At 40.6% G+C, this 15,451-nt stretch overlaps 1 protein-coding gene across 5 annotated transcripts in view; it reads left to right on the forward strand.

The window, feature by feature from the left end:
• The window catches only part of cadm3 (cell adhesion molecule 3), a 112,686-nt gene that overhangs the window by 85,186 nt on the left and 12,049 nt on the right, over positions 1-15,451 (forward strand). For all 5 annotated transcript variants that reach the window (XR_014889614.1, XR_014889615.1, XM_085255755.1 and 2 more), the window contains exons 6-7: positions 5,340-5,510; positions 6,077-6,167. Coding sequence is in view for 3 of the 5 variants with exons in the window: in XM_085255755.1 (XP_085111881.1) it covers positions 5,340-5,510; positions 6,077-6,167 (262 nt within the window). In the remaining 2 variants the exon portion in view is untranslated. The remainder of the gene's footprint in view (positions 1-5,339; positions 5,511-6,076; positions 6,168-15,451) is intronic.

A 15,451-nucleotide genomic window follows, 5' to 3' on the forward strand; every position in this document is an offset into this window, starting at 1 on the left:
ATCAGTTTCACCCCGGTTCTTTTATTCCGGGACGGCACCGGAACTCAGTAGTCCTTTTTCACAAAACCTTTATTCATCTTCATTCATCTTCATTTAAGCATGCATCTTCTAGAAGGGGAGATGTGCAAGGCCGGTGTCCCTCTGCAAATCTTCCACTCCTTTGTTTGTTACAGTCAGCTTTATAGACGCGACCCCGTCATAAAACCCCCACGGTGTGCTGCAAACTCTGTGTCTCTGTGTGTATGCACGAGCACGTGAGTGCCTGTGTGTGCGCGTACCCGTATGTCTATGTGAGTGCACGTGAGTGAGTGTGCATGTGGGTGTGGGTGCGTCATAACAGTCAAAGCACTGTGTGTGTGTCTCTGTGTACGTGACTTCCTGCCGGTCATAAATGTAATCTCCTCACCCAAGCTACACCAAATTCCTCTACACAACATAGAAAACAGAGTTAACATATTACAAACACTGAGACTCCCACTCTGCATCCACTGGGCCATTGGCCTCTTGTTGTCTTACATTTACAGATAAGGTGGAGAGTCTCCTACAAACCTACTTCTAAGTTTATAACAATTATGAGTTTTATTAAAGGTACAAGCATCAGCATCAGCAACCCCCAACTGTAGCTTCCTGTCGCCTTCTATGGCAGGCAGACCCCCAGTGTCCATAAATTCCTTTCTCTCTAAACAATTACACACACTCTCAGGCCTACAACTAACAGTTTGTGACAACAGCTGTGTGCAGATCAACAATGGATCATATATCGAGTGCGGGAGAGAGTATGAGCATGCAGCGTTTAAAGCGTGGAAGTACTGACCTTACTTTGAGTTTGATTCCATAAAAAGTGACAAAAACATTAGCGTCCGTTGTGCGTGGGAAGAAAACTTCTTTTTACACCGAAAAAAACCCCCTAAACATGCTCCGAGTGCGCAACGACGTAATGGGAAATTCACAGAGAAACTTGCGGATTCTTCAACTGACCGCTGCGTAGGAATGGGTACCGGTATCTGGTGCCAAGGCGAAGCGGTCAAAGTCTGGCTGTACTTCACAGGAAAAGATGCAAACTCAGCAGCCTGCAACAAGTGCTTTAAGCTGATACTGTGATGCTGTGCAAAGGAGGTAACACGAGGTAACACCTCGAATCTGATGAAACACCTGGCGACATATAGCATTTTGTTAAAAGCCGAGAAATGCGCAGATACTCCCTTCACCCTGGCCAAAAAAGGCTAAAATGACCAAAGGAAAAGTGGAAAAGAGGTAAACATGAGAGGTTTTTGGACAAAGTTTGTGTTTGTCCATTGTTTAAGCACTGCTTCCAGCCAAGAGTGATACTATATATGCCCTATAGCTGCAAAGAAGACTAACATTGTTATCTTTTTACAAAAAAACAGCTAAACATGAGAGGTTTCAGGACAAAGTTTGTGTTTTCCATTGTTTAAGTACCGGTTCGAGCACTGTTTAAGCACCGGCACTGTTTCAAAAGTACCGGTTTGGCACCGGTATCGGATAAAACCTAAACGATACCCATCCCTACCGCTGCGGCACACCTGCACCAGAGCACATCTCCGCCTACCCCACTCCTGCTTTACAGGTGAAAATAGAGCAACAGGACCGCTAGTCTTTGATTTTATTTATTTTCTCCTGTGTTTTACTTGCATCTATTTGAAAGACTGAGTGTAAACACAAAAAATATTTTATTTTATGTGCTGGAATGTGCAGAAAATAGGTTTAAATGTTAAACTAATTTCTTCAAGTCAGAGAATGGTGCATATAATTAAATTTTTGCTTGATGCATAAAGTTAAAAGATTAAAACTGATAAAACAAGTTTAAAAAAACGAGACTTTTCCATTTGATTACATTTTGTATGATGGATTATGCAGAAAAAGTAGAATTGGGCTGATAGAGCTATCGCTTTAGTATCTATTCTGGTTGTAAATCGTGTGTTTAAAAAGTAACCAAGTAACTAAGTAATTAATTACTTTTGAAAATAAGTAATCAGTAAAGTAACCGGATTACTTTTTTGGGGAAGTAATCAGTAATTAGTTACTGATTACTTTTTTCAAGTAACTTGACCAACACTGGTACTCACAATAGCCATAATGCTCAGGTAAACTATAGCAACAGATTACTCTCCCATGTTGACCAGTTGCTCTCCAAGATAGATGGACTGGTTCTTATACAGTGCTTTTCTACTCTACTTTCTACAACTTGCGTCATTCATCCATTCACACCCATTCATACAACTACTTTTTTTTTCTATGCTTAAGTGCTTTCTATCTAACATTCACACTCCAGTGAATACATTGGAGTGCAACTTGGAGTTGGGTACGTTTCCTGATGATATTTGGCTACAGCCTGAGTTACAGGCACCCCACCCCAGATAAGCTTTGAATGCTTCCCAGATTGTGGGAGAGACTTCCCTGCTAGAATCCACCCCAATCACAGAGTCATGTAGGCCATTGTTAATAGAAAAAGTACTCATTATAGCAGCTTTCAGTACATATTATATCCATTATCTTGTTCAGGTTTTGAGTTTGTCTGAAGATTTCTGTCTCATCTTCAGTTCGGTGATGATGAATAGAGTTTCATGCCCACAGCAGTCAGAAGTAAAATATTTAAAAAATTTAACAATGACCTATGTTTCCAGAAATAACATCCTAGTTATTCCACTATGAACCACTTTAATTGGAGAAACAGTAACGAGGACCTTGTTTCTGCGGAGAATTTTTTGTTCTTTTTAGATTCGCTCTCTAATGCTGTGTGCACCAGATTCTATTAAAGTTCACATTATATGGATGGAGACAGGAGTCCTCAAGATGAATATCACAGACCAAGGGGACAAAACAAATTGATCTGCATGGATATGCTTATGTGTTACAGTTAAAAAGACTTCAGAGTGTCTCTGTATGTTGCTACAATCTCTCTGAAATAAAACAACCAAGACTTGAATTCAAAGGGATGAACAAAGTGTTTTAACTATTAAATAATTATAGCCATTTTCAGGTTCTTGGTAAACTGACCCTTTAGAATATGCTAGCTGATGCATAATCCAATGTAGCAAAATATTTTGCTATTTTCCAGTCTGATTTGGTTATTGCTCTGCTTGCAGCAGCTGACATGCAAATCTGCACTGATTATCTAATAATGAACTGAGGAAATGTGAATTATGGGCAAATGTGCATCACAGCTGTCTAGGGAAAAAGCACTTAAACTGACTGCATCTTGTTTTTTCCTTAATGAATATGTTGAATCGGTACCATGACCCCTTGGGCACAAAAACCGTATCAAAACTCAATTGCACAAATTCAAAAATACTGTACACAAGAGTCAAGGAGTAAACAAATAGGGCTTCACCATTCCCAAGTCTGGTTTTGGAGACCTGTGGTCTTTAATAAAGGCAATATACTGCCTGTATTTGTGTGTGGATTAAGAGAGAGAGAAGATAGTGAGAGAGACAGAAAGTGACTCCTTAGAGTGGCATACGATTATTGAAATGCACCTGGAAAGTAAACGAATTTTCTCTGTGGGTCAGAGGACTGGTCATGGTAATAAAAAGAGAGATGTCATTAGATTCAGTGGTATTTGAAGAGTTCTCTGGGGGAGGAAGGAGAAGAGAGGGAGGTGTCTATAATATCTGAGGTTTTGAGAGAAAGTGTGAGACAGTGGGGGAAAAAAACAAAACAAAAAAAAAACAGGTGTGTGTTTTTCAATCCTCTTTCCTGCCACTATCTGTCTCCGCTGTGTATATGTTATTCATGAGCTTGACCTACATGTGCCCATGCTTGTGCATGCATGTGTGAGTGTGTGCGTCAACCCATGCAGGAGTAAATGATAAGGTTCTGGTCCACTTTCCCAGATTCACCAACCACTTTCACGGTCTGACCACCCAGTTTGATATCTCTTCTTACAATAGAATGCGATTTCTGGCTGACAACAACTCAACTGTGTTTATGCTTTCATACTATGACTGCAGCGATGCTGCTGTTGCTCGCTCAGGCGCAGGCACGTCTGCCCAGTTCTTCTTCAGCACAGTTTTTCGTGGCAGCTTCCATGAATTTAAAGGAAAGAAGTATAACAGCTTTTGAAATGTTTCTACAGTATATGCAAATCGGAGCATATTGTTACTTAAAAGTTTTTCTATAATATTTGACCTGTTTCATCATTTTAAATTGAGAAATAGAGCTTCAACAGATTGTGTGGAAGATGTTGCAGATGCTCTTTATTTGCCAGGATAAATTCTTTGCTTCAGTACAGTTGCTTGTCTGTCTACAGTGATGGATCAAATCATATGCAATGCAATCCGTCTCCTAAGCAACAGCGAGCAAGCGAGTCCAAAGAAAGCTGGACTTAGCAGCATTAGATCTTTAGCCTCTCTTGTCCCTTTGGTGTCCTTCAGCATGAAACATCACAGACTGGCCTGGTTAGTAAACATGAGAGTGCTGTGTGCAGTTTACTGATGTTACATTGCAGTGGCTGTGGGTGCTGAAGAGAGCTGAAATTTGGAGCTGCCATTGTGCAAGTTTTACCCTTACAGAAAACACATGTGAAGATAGATACAAAGCTTTGAGATGTGTTTTGATTACATGAGAATTTAAAGGAAGTGTTGCCAGAAGAAACAGTTTCCATGTGTTCAACTGTCAATGGATGAGTTTGAGGAAATTCAACCACAACCACAGTAGTTGATTGCAAAATGGAACAAATGTGGTGCTGCAGTTAACAATTATAAGACTATTTTCAAACAGTGGAAAGAAGATGTCTTCGATTGACATCCTATTATTGACAAAGAAGAACATGTGCAATGATTTGGCTTGATTAATCACTTAAAATATGGATCAATTATAAGTGTTGTTGAGTAATTTTCTGTCGACTCACTAATGCCTGCTCTGGTTAAGGTACCATAAGCTAATTATTTTGAACACAAAGATTCTCTGTGATGTGAAGTCTTATTGGACAGAATGATTTATGCATTGCTGAATGAGTCAGCAGGGAAAAGAAATGATGATGACGAGAGAAAACAATGATATTTTCTCACATTGCTAAAATATGGTTTGAAATGGATTGTCAGACATACAGTGTATGCGGAACAAAATGATACATCGCAGAACAAAACACCCGAGGGCACAAGGTAACTGCAAAAGCATTTTTCATTTAATGGGAACAAATGGGGGTCATTGTCGTTCTGCACATGAAACCGCCACATCCTAATTACAGTGCAAAGTCCTTTTCTGTGTCATAGCTTGTGAGTTGTGTGAATTTTTTGTTCAAGACTACTGTACCAGTGCCAGGTTGAGATGCAGGCGCTCTCCTCCTAACCGTATTCTTCTTGTTCTCTTCACCTCAGGCGGTCCACAGGTGGTGGAGACTGTTGATGGCAACCCCACGTACAACGTGAGCAGCGAGCTCACCCTGGAGGTGAGCGCCAGCGATGACAACACGCTCATCACCTGCGCCGTCAACCACCCCTCTCTTTCTCCGGGGGACAAGAGGAGCGAGCAGGCTCTGCGGGTGTTGTGTAAGTCAACTGGGAAATTGGGGGGAAGGAAGGCAGGTACAGAAGCTACTCGGGGATGGGTGAGAAGCAGTGGAAAACCTCAGACTGCTCTGTTTCTTTATTTCTATCCTGACCTTTTCTTTTATTGGGCAGTATAAGCCCATTTTCCCCTTTTTCGGTTTGATCTTTGCTCCAATAATTCCACATTAGCTGCCTGTAATCATGACCACACAGGAAATTCACCTTCCTCTGCTGGTGCACTTAGCCAGAGTTGAGTCACAGTGAATAAGGAGAGAGGGTTATCATCTAAAATGAAACTATAATTGGAGTTATGGAGTCTGTGTCACTGCTGCCACCCTGTGGGAAATATGACAGTACTGCATCGCCGGTGGAAAGTGATGTTGTGTAAGGGGTTATGTCATAGTGGGAGGCAGAGAGATGGTGACGCCTACAGGATGCAGATGGGAGGAGATGGAGATGGGGATGAATGGGATTGTGCATATTCGCACGGTTACAAGTCTTCTGTTATATAACTTTAATTTGTGTCTCTGTGTATATTTGTGGGTGTGTCTGTCGTACACTTACAGATTCCCCGAACGTGATGATACACCCTGAGAGCACTCTGCCTAGAGAGGGGGAGAAGTTTTCTCTTCGGTGTGTCGGCAACGGCAACCCCGAGTAAGACAAACAGATTCCTCAGTGCTTAAACACATACAGTGCTCTCTGATTTAGCCGGAGTCTAGACACCACTTGCACCCAGTCACACGTACCCCGTTCGAGGCACAATTATTAGTCAGAACAACAATATTTTAAAAAGTGAATAAAAAAGATACTATCCCAAACAATATCCTATATCTGGTTTAACTATGTAGCACATAATGTCATGGTCATGTTTCAGCATTTTCCAGCAGCTTGCGAGAAAACCAAGGCTCTCCTCTTTGCCCAAACTCAATGATTCACAGCTGAAATATTTTTAAATGACTGGAGTGAGTGAACCTTGTCATTGACTGAATTGGCAGTAAAGCTCCTCCCACTTGTGACTGATGGCGCTCTTGTATGCTGAGCTGTGATTCACAGTGTGTCACAGAACAAAGAAAAAAATGATTGTGAAAGACACAAAAACATCACAAAAACGACAATCACAGTGACTCTTTTAGAACCGAAGAATCCCGCTGAATGAGCGGTAAAGCAATCAAGTTGCACCTTTTTTTTTCAAGGTTTAACTATCAGTAACTAATAATTCAGTCCAACATAACAGGATGCTGAACTACCATCTCTCTATGCAACGCTAATAATTGCTAGTTTTGTGCTCAACTGATCCTGACAGGTTAGACCGAGCAACAGGCTGAATTCACTCTTACTGAACTGAAGACAGCAGGATCACCGCTGAATGTCGACACTAATGGATTCACCTATTGTTGTAGTTACCGAAAAGCTTTTAAAACTAATATGATCAGTCGCTGACAAACAAAAACCCAAAGTTAAAGGTGTTGCAACCACTTAGCTTCACACTTCCACCCTGGTATTAAAGTTGCGTAAGTGTTACTCTGATCTCTACTTTGTGGGCTTTAAAAGCCATGATGCCAGGTCTCTGTTGCCATGATGCCAGGTCTCTCTTGGAAATGAGATTTTTAATCTCAATGAGATTTTTTTGCCTGGATAAATAAAGGATTAATAAAAAAGGCAGGCTAAAATGGACTAAATAAAGATGTAACAGTGCTACGATTGGTTATAGAATCATTAGTGGTCATGGTTAAGAGACATCAGCTTTTACTCTTGGTGCGAGATGTCATTGTATTTGATGTCAAAAAATACTTTTTAAGTCGCATTCCTTGCACCTCTTCCTGCTTGCAATGATCATTAAAGCAGAAATATTTTCTAAAATTTCAACATGTGCTACCATTTTTTTTTCTTGACAGTTAATTCAGGGTTTATATGCCTTTTGTGGAGTGCCTGTAGCTTTTCTGAAGTAAGTGCAATTGCTTGACATGATTCCTGTCTAGTAAACCCGAGTTCATGACCACATTCAGATAAATGCTGCCTCTTATATAGCACTTTGGCCTGTTTTACTGTAAGATATATGGATGGGAGCCCTGCCTGTAATGAACAGTTCAGGCTGGCTTTACTGTAATCGAAGCTCTCACCCTGGTTGTGTGGAGGACCTCAATCGAATTTTGAGGCATTTTAGAGCAACATACAATGAAACAGACACGCGTGTAAATACTGTCACATTTTCTCACTGTAAAGGTGTCAGGTCACACAGCATAGGTACACAATCGTATAATAAAAAAAGCACACGCACACTCACACTAATTATGCGGGTAACAGCAGTCACAGTAAGTACACACACACACAGAAACACTTGTAAGCAATCAAAAATTAACATGTTCGGTTTCTGATGCCTTCTTGTGCAAATGGTCTCTAGTTCAAACAGGACTTGTGTGCGAGCACACACGGACAAAAACAAAAATCTGCTCAAACAAGCTCTGGTGTGTTCACTGATACAGCGTGTACATGTTTTTTCTGATACCCGCATGCACACAGAAACAAACTGCAAGCCGCGTCTTAAATCCTGCCCACACAAATGCACTTTCCCCTGGCCTTTCTGCATTATAGATGAATCTCCATCGATCTGTAGTTCTTCTCCCTCTTCTTCCTCCTTCCATCCTTCCATCATCACGTATCTCTCTGCCGCCTTGTCACTCATAGCTCGTTCGCGCCTCTCCGCCTTGTCATGCCTCCACCCTTTGGTCTCCTCCTCCTCCTCCACCTCCTCCTCCTAACTTCGTCCTTTCCTATAACTCTCATCTATCTCTCCTCACACCTTTTCCCTCTAAACCCCCCATCCCTCCCCTCCTCACTCTCACTCCCGCTCTACTCTGCTGTCATCCCTTCCCTACTCATTCTCTTTCCCTGTCAGCTCATCACAGGAGTGGCTAGGAAGAAGACTAGCTGGTAAGTTTGATTGGCAGGTGGAATGCACAGGGGGCGGGGGAGGAGGAGGTGACTGTCATTGCATGTACGTGCTGTAACAGGCAGCATGGTTGTGGATAAATTATAGGCAGCATGGAAGCAAGGCATGGAGAGTGTGCCACAGTCAGGGGACCACCAATGCTAGAAATCCATTTGTTTGGGAAACATTTCAACCGTCCACTGAATCATGTTTGTTCTGCATAAGGAACAGTCTTGTTCTGTTATAATAAATGGATCTGCAGTGTCTACTTTGAAATGGCTTTGACAGGGCAAACGTTCAGGGTGCTCCTATTGGGATCACCCACTGTAAAAATTTACATGGAGTACATGGAGAGGCTTTAGATAAGAATGACTGCTGAGTGGCAGTGGAAAAAACACACACAGAAGAAGTGAAGAGAGAAAAAAAGAGGCAAAGAAAATAAAGGTAGAGAGGAAAGGAAAACAAACTGACAGGAGGGGAGAGGTAAGCGGAGAAAAGCGTGGGCAGAGGGGAGACAGAAAGATATGGTGACAAGCAGAGAATGACTAAGACAGAAAGGGGGAGCGCAAACAAGAGTGTGTGTGTGTGTGAGGGAGAGAGAGGGGAGTGTGCTCAGTTATGTGCACCGCTGCTTGTGGATGAGCTAGTGTCCAATCGAGTCAGATACAGGTTGCCCCTGCAGCTGTCAGTCAAAACCCAATCACTGCAACAACACCTTTCCTCCGACACACCCAGCCACTCAGCTCCCTGTCCTCCTTTTTAACCGCCCGCCCCAATCAAACTCAATGAATGTCACACTCTATTCCAGGATACACACTTTTCTCTCTGTGGTCACATCCTGTCAGGTTCAAAAGAATAACAGCGTATCAAATTCTATACTGTGTTTCCTTGACGCCCAGCGGCAAGAACTTTCTAATAGAAGAGAAAAGGATTTGTGCGCTACATTCTATTATAGTTCCCATTTATTTGATCAGGAACACGGGGTAGTGCTCACAATCGCTTTACATTTCTATTCTTCAAGTCACATAACTGAGTTAATCTCTCCCCAGACTTTTCACTTAACATGTTTACAGCTTAAAAGCCTGACATAACCTTGACCTAATGCTTGCAAGCTTCCTTAAGTCTGCAAGGTTGTGGCTATGTTTAGAAAACAGCAGGTGACACGTTACAAGATTACTAACCTGTGGCTTGTTAACGGACAAGGCCGTCCATGTCCTGTAGTTCAGTTTTCTTAAAAAGACCAAATATTTGTAGCCAAAGCGTAATATAGCTTACAGTACTGTGCAAAAGTCTTGATCCACATCTTATTTCTTTATATGTTGCTAGGAAAATGGGAACTAGGTGCAGCAGTTTATTTAGACATGCAAACATAGATGGAAATGCAGTAAGCAAGGCAAAAACAAAGCTCATACTATAATTCTAATCAGCTTGAAAGTCAATATTTGGTATGACCACCTCTATTCTTCTACATAGACTCTCTCAGGCACACTTTCTTGTAATTTATTCAAGTAGTCTCAAGAAAAAGTTTCTCCAGGCTTCTGGAAGGACATTCAGAGCTCTTATTTGGATGTTGGCTGTGTTTTGTTCGATACTCTGTCAAGATGATCCCACACTGCTTCAATAATGCTGAGCCCTTGGGAGACTCAATCCATGACTGATACTGTTCCATTGTTTGTTTGTTTTTATCCAGGTTTGCTTTTACTATGTTGGCAGTGTGTTTGGGATCATTGTCATGCTGAAAAATGAGGTTGTTGCCAATCAGATGCTTTCCAGATGGTATTGCATGGTGGATCAAAATCTTTTCTGCTTTCATAATTCCATCAATTTTGACAAGATCCCCAACACCACAGTCTGAAGTGCAGCTCCAAACTACGACAGTGTTTTTTACAGATGGCTGTGGGGACTCACTGTTGTACCTCTTTCCTGACATTTCATGACTGTGCATCATGACAAAAATTTCAACTAAAAATTTCTCATTTGGATCCAAATCCAGGCATGTTTTTCACAGATTTTCAGTCCAGTTTTTTGTGTAACTTAGCACATTCATTTGCCAATATCATTTCGAGAACATTTTTGACGTGGCTTCGGCAAACAGGAATCAGCTTAAGGACTAGATGCATCTTTCTGGTCCTGTGTCAGGTCTTCGCTGGATTTTTTCCTATTTTTTAAAGATGTGACTTTTACATAATGTTCATCTGCTGCAGGTATCTTTTTGCACTGCGACCTCTTCATTTGTCCTATACTTGTGCAGTTTCTCAAAATTTTTAAAGGACACGCTGCAGGGATGTGCCAGGTTTTAAGTTAAGCACTGTTGCCGCACAGCAAGAAGGTCCTGAGTTCAATTCCTCCATCAGGCCGGGGTCTTTCTGTGTGGAGTTTGCATGTTCTCCCCGTGTTTGCGTGGGTTCCCTCCGGGTACTCCGGCTTCCTCCCACCGTCCAAAGACATGCAGCTTGTGGGGATAGGTTAATTGATTAATCCAAATTGTCACTAGGTGTGAATGTGCGAGTGAATGTGAGTGTGAATGGTTGTCTGTCCCTGTGTGTTAGCCCTGCGACAGACTGGCGACCTGTCCAGGGTGTACCCCGCCTTTCGCCCTATGACAGCTGGGATAGGCTCCAGCGCCCCCCGCGACCCTGAAAAGGATAAGCGGAAGCGAATGGATGGATGGATGGATGGATGGAACTCTTTGAAAATCACCTTACTGTTGCAAAAGTACTATTTCATGGTAATCACAATGTGTTATCATTGGCATTTTATTTTATATTAAATGAGGCAGCCTGCTGTTTGTGCAACAGGCTGCTAGTAGTTAAATGCATGAAGATTGAAAATAGTTTCTTTTGTTGTTTGCTATGCGTAGACACCGGTTCATCAGAAGTGGCAAAAGTACAGATATTCTATACTGATTTAAATTATTTACTCAAGTAAAGGTGAAAAAGTACAGGCTCTGAAATGTACTCAGAGCAAGAAAGTAAAAAGTCATTTTTAGGACCTCTCTATCAGCTATTTTTGTGCAACTGAACCTTGTGCTATATTAATGTAATAAAATAATGTTAGCAAACAGGAATATAAACTTTACTTTAGTCTAAATTTTATTCAGGTGTAGTGGCTCACAGTGGGGAAAAGAATAATAGCTTACAATAATTTATATTGTGGGCTCCAGTAGATTCTTTTAGTATATAGGCTGTGATGAGCTGATCTGTGCTCCTGCTGACCTTTGTGGAGTTACACAACTGTATTCAAAAAGATGCAAGCAGTCCTATCTTGGCTGATTCCTATCCTCTACACCGACATTGTTTATTCTGTCTTTATACCAGTATAAAGTTGGTATGAAGGTGGAATTCAGTGAATTAAGTGTCATCAGCTAAAATTCATATTAATCTCTGCTATCCTTCATGTAACCTAACTATAACCAGGAACACCACATCCACTATGCAACCTGCCAATAACACACAGTTAGTATAACTCTGTTTGTTTGAGTGAAGTTATTTTGCACTCTTTTCTCTCCCTGTGAAGAACAGCAGCTGGACCCTTAGCAGGCAGACACACTGTGCGACAAACTGCACACTTTGTGCGCTTGCTGATATTTGTTGAGCTGATAATAACGTTACATTTGAAATTACCTGCCACTCAAAAAATGTTACTGCCTTTGTACTTGCTCTTCTTCTGTAGGGTTAGCTAGAAGTACTGAAGTACTGCGAACACAACTTAAAAACATCTCCACTTGTTCAAAGAAAAAACAAACGCCGGCCCACCTTGACTGGCAATATAAATTATGCATAGCTTGTATGGTTTTGCCTCTTTCATCTTTTTTTTAATGCAATAACCCCTGGTGATTGATATGCTATTAGGATTGTCTTTTATGTGTTTAATGTTTGAAGGCCCGCAGTGACATGAAATAAAAACTCCCTTCAAATGTGTTAAACTGAAAGTAACAAGTCTGTTTTGAAAATCTAAAGAGTAGAAAGTACCGATATTTGTTTAAAAAATTTAGTAAACGTAAAAAAAAATACTCAAGTAAAGTACAGATATCCCAGATTCTGTAAAGTTATTTATTTCATATTCTGTATAGTTTTTCATATTTATATCCTGTTCATATCCTGTACATAGCTTGTACTCACTACAGCCTGTACATACTTATAGTTATAGAATATTCACAACATACTTCATACCGTGTACATTAATACCATAATAGACCCATTTCTGTAATATACTCACATATCTATATTATTGCTAATATATATTGTAATATATCTATATCACTAAAGCACTTCTGGATGGATGCAAACTGCATTTCGTTGCCCTGTACCTGTGCATGTGCAATGACAATAAAGTTGAATTCTATTCTATTCTATTCTATAATCTGGAAATTCTACATTAACAGATTTGTAATTCCCAAAATTCCTCTGAAAAAGATCAGGTACAACAACTGAGTTGAGAGTGAGTAGAAAAAGCAGAAAAACCGTAAAAGATCAAAATGCCTCGAGAGCTATTGCCTAAGACCACTTTAAAAAATACAAGAAAGTCTGCTTGGAAGGAAAGTATAAAGACATGAGGAGTAGCATTTGCAGCGCACTGTTTGTCACTAACATACAGCCACATTGCTGGCAGGTATACTCAGCCTTGAGGACCTTTCTATACACTTCTTTGCCTGGGGGTAATTTTTTTTAAATGACAGGAAATCAGGGTCCAGTTAATTATCCTAACAGCACTAAATAAATAAAGAGTGAATAATGATTAAAAGGCCTCCAAGTCATCAATTTTATTTTCAGATTTAGTGACTTTTAAACTGCATTAATTTCATGGAAGCATAGATATGATGCCTGTGGATACGGATAAAGCACATATTTTACTTTATTTATTATCTGAATTAGTTACAAATGCTTTGGTTACAACTGAAGGAGTTCAAACAACATTAAACGTAGCTGGAGCCTCTTTAGTAAATTTGATTTAATGAATAAGTGCACCAGCCGGCAGCCTGTGGTGGGCCCAGTTTGGCCCACTGGCTGTAAGTTAAATACCGCTGTTGTGTTTCTACAGCAAACAGGTTGTCAAACAGAAGTTTATTTATACACATGCACACACAGAGCAACATTGCCATTCATTTGTAAGTTGAGTCTGTATGCCCCGTCTGCTGAGCGATGTTCTTTTACCTTTGCTGATTTAGTCTCTAAAAACTCCCAAAGGGTCGGCTGTGGCTCTTTAGCATCTAAATCCTCCAAATCTTTGCAAGCTTCAACTGCTGAATTTGTCTGTCTGATGAAAACAGAAAAAAAAAATTAGTAGCATAATCATTTCACCCATTGTTAATACAAAAAAGGTAATTAGAGCAGCTTCAAGGCTGTCTATATTCTGCAGGAAACAGTGACCTTGGGACTGAGCGCCACAGAGTGGGTTGGAAAGAGCGAGAGTAACAGTGTAGTCTCTGGGATTTAATCAAAAATAAAAACAACATAAAAAAATCACAAGGCTTATCCATTTATAATCTCTAATTGTAAAAATACCATTATCTGTTGACATGATATGTTCGGTTGAAATAACTCTTGAATTACAAAGATTTTATAAATTAGCTTAATTTAACAAATCTTATATTAATAATTTAGCAGAAATACCCAAAAGCTCATTCTTCTCAGTGATAATGATTACAACTGGGAGAGGGAGGCGTATGCAGCTCCAAAGTACCCATAATTGCAATAAGGAATGTCTTCAAGCGTATCATGACTTTTGTACAGTGTTTACTAATGCATGTGTGCTAATTGAAAACTTTCCACCTAAGCGGGGCTCACAGCCAAGAATAAAGCGCAGAGTTTAGACCTGCATGCTGGGAATTATCAGATCATTATCGTGATCTCACCAATCCGCTTTCTCCACTTAAGCTGCCCCGCTGTACGTAAACGTATATCGAGCATTATGTTTAATATTACTACACGAGTCACAGCCTGTAAATGTGGAGTTAATTGTTCGGTTAATTGCACATTATCAAGCATTTGGAAGCGGTGTAAAACAACAGAAGATTACATTTTATTGCAGGTAACCACACAATGCACTGAAACGACATGCTGATTTTTAAACATTTTATGGTTGAATAATCATCTTTTATTTGCCTCGGGGCACTGAAAGGCTTTCCCTTCAGGGTTGTTAGGATTTCTTTGCCTAAAATGAAGCATACTCGAAACTTTGACACTTGGTCTTTCCAAGCGTTATCTCCGCAGGAAGTGTCAAGGGAGCAGATTGTGTTTTTCATTAGCTTTCAGCCATTTGGAGAATTTTACCCAGCAGCAAAGACCAACAGAGTTACTCCTTTACAGCTGCGACTCATCCAGCTAGGTTTTAAATACTGGTTTGAAGTAGCTTATTCAAAGAGGCTCATTATTCCTGCCATTTACAGTTAGCGTACGAATGCCAACCTGGCCAAAACCGTGAAGTTACGGATCGCACCTTTAGGTGTCGCTAGGAGTTTTTTCACATTTCCAAGAGTGATTAATCAGTCCAGTATATTCAGGTCTGTGCCCGATTCAGACTCCCCGTCATCCTAATTACTGTACAGTGCTTAAGGACTTGCACATTTACATAATTGATTCTTTTATCAAAGCTCGTCTCGCTATCTCTCTCGTTCACAATCTGTTATGCAGAATGGATTTTTTAGCGCAGCCTGATTTGAAATGCTGATCTTCACTCTGTTGTCTTCTTCTCTTTCTGTCGCTTTTAAGCGCCTTTCTTCTTCAAGCCGTGCCATTATTTTTTCCATCTTTCTTTTTTATTCATCTACTTTGCTGTCTCCTGCAACAACTTCCCTATCCCTCCTTTTTTCTCCTCCTGTTTCTCCTCGTGTCTCCTCTGCTCTGCTCTCCTGCTTTTATCTTTTCTTTTTCTGTCTTTATTCCTCCCAGTTTCCCCGCTCCTTTGACCCTTCCTTCTTTTCGCCTGTCTCGCTCAACCTTTTTTTCTTTCTCCTGAAGCACTTGTCACAGCTCCCCTCTCTCATCACTGTAGAATCTTTTGATTGTTC

Source organism: Mchenga conophoros, linkage group LG18, assembly GCF_057382185.1.
Source record: "Mchenga conophoros isolate Kocher_MC1m ecotype Shallow Benthic linkage group LG18, M_conophoros_male_GT1.1, whole genome shotgun sequence".
Classification (NCBI taxonomy): Eukaryota; Metazoa; Chordata; class Actinopteri; order Cichliformes; family Cichlidae; genus Mchenga; species Mchenga conophoros.